This window comes from Haplochromis burtoni, unplaced genomic scaffold (genome assembly GCF_018398535.1).
Source record: "Haplochromis burtoni strain Fernald_Lab_line unplaced genomic scaffold, NCSU_Asbu1 Contig_7, whole genome shotgun sequence".
In the NCBI taxonomy this organism is placed as follows: Eukaryota; Metazoa; Chordata; class Actinopteri; order Cichliformes; family Cichlidae; genus Haplochromis; species Haplochromis burtoni.
This window is the reverse complement of record NW_024582368.1, coordinates 3,156,340-3,158,043: the sequence shown is the minus strand read 5'-3', so window position 1 is coordinate 3,158,043 and position 1,704 is coordinate 3,156,340. Positions and strand designations below refer to the sequence as shown.

The following is a 1,704-nucleotide window of genomic DNA, read 5'->3' as shown; positions in this document are numbered from 1 at the left end:
CCAGTGGCCCGAAAGCTTTACAAATTAAGAAGGATACATGTTAAGTCCAGGTCGAAACCATCCTCTTGGTATCTCCTTTTGTTCCGACTGACCATTTCTTTTATAATCGACGACATTGTAGCAGGTGACAGGAGTCTATATGGGGTAATCTAGTATTGGCGGTTTGGCCGATTATGTCGCAGTCACTGGGTCTGCTCTCGGTGGCTCACGGCTGAATTTTCCAGGTCCTGACAGAGAAGTGCTAGCCAGCAGTAGCGGTGGCTGTCGGTAGGATTAGAAAGGCTTCCTCTGGATCATAAAGACGGGCCTTGCTCTGCTCCTCCGCGGAGGCCCGACTTTCCCAATCCTGCAATTCGTTTTGCAAACACCCCCGGATAAAATACATGCAGGTGTCCTTAGAGGAAAATACTTCAGAATGCCGTGAAATGTCCAAGCTGAAGGCTCAATGGCAGCTGCCGCGATTGACAGCAAGAAGACAGAGAACTCACCGGTTCTCTAAACCCGTATCCAGTCACTAAGACGTAGCTAGCTCGCTAGCTAACTAGCTAGCTAGCACAGCTAGCTAGCAACAATAGCTAATGCTACCTCCTTTTTCGATCCAAATGCCCCCTAACGATTTAACATTGTCATCGACTGATTGCCAGGAACACATCTGAAAAAAAGTGACAGGCTCCACCTTCGATGTATAGAGACTATACAAAGTTCAGAAATGTGTACAGGCTGATTTGACAGTTCCGTCCCGGGAAATCATCTTCTTTTCTCGCTCCTCTAGCTCCAGCTGAACTCTCAGGCTCCCATCATGGCCTCCACAGAAGGAAAAAAAGAAGGTAGAGCAGGCTGGGATTTTAGAGTACGTATCACGCCGCCTTCATCGTTATAGTCCCACCCGCTTAATGAAACCTGACAAACGCACACGTCTCTAATATGCTTCTACTAATTAAGAATACGCGCTGAAAAGCAAAATGCCTACACGAGTAATCGTTCTGACCCCGAAAAGCGAGATAATAGAATTATTTCGTGCTTGTGGCGGAAGGATAAAATGTGTTCGCTTACGACGCTCCCTTCTGTCAGTGATCACGTGTGATGTAATTAGGGAAGTTTCCAACATAATGTCACTTTTCGCGGTTTAAACTGTCATTTCGGGTATGGCAAGTATATCAGTGCAAACTGCCGACCACGAGTTTGCACTGCATTTGCTTTTACAGAGGAAATGCTTATGTGTTGACAATATCTCCATCGGTTCCTTTGTTTTTTCAGTCTTCTCAAAGCAAGTAATTTATACCCAGGTTAATTGCATGATCATGCACTTTGTCTGCAATGACGAACACCACCATAAATAAATAAATAAATGAACAGGATTAAATCTGCATGATATAACTGCGGACATAATAAACACAGGTGTGCGCAAACTGTGAAGTTAAATTCACAGTTAAATTTAGGGTGCATCCTTCACAATATCGTGTACAGTAGTTATGAAACGATCGATCAATAATCCATAGTAAGGAGGGAAATCCAGCCAGGATTTTCTGCTGGTTCCGCTTGCTCAAATGTCACATACAGGCCTATTTACTGGGTTGTTATTCTCAATAATGGCTTTGAACAAACAAACAAAATCAAGTTATCATCTGGGACATTCCGCGCTTGTGTGTGTGTGTGTGTGTGTGTGTGTGTGTGTGTGTGTGTGTGTGTGTGTGTGTGTGTGTG

At 44.4% G+C, this 1,704-nt stretch overlaps 1 protein-coding gene across 2 annotated transcripts in view; it reads right to left on the bottom strand.

The window, feature by feature from the left end:
• ptena (phosphatase and tensin homolog A) overlaps positions 1-829 on the bottom strand; it is an 11,206-nt gene extending 10,377 nt beyond the window's left edge. For both annotated transcript variants that reach the window (XM_005914118.3, XM_042225174.1), the window contains exon 1: positions 38-829. In XM_005914118.3, coding sequence (XP_005914180.1) covers positions 38-116 — 79 coding nt within the window. In that variant the 5' untranslated portion in view covers positions 117-829. The remainder of the gene's footprint in view (positions 1-37) is intronic.
• Between the last annotated feature and the right edge of the window lie 875 nt (positions 830-1,704).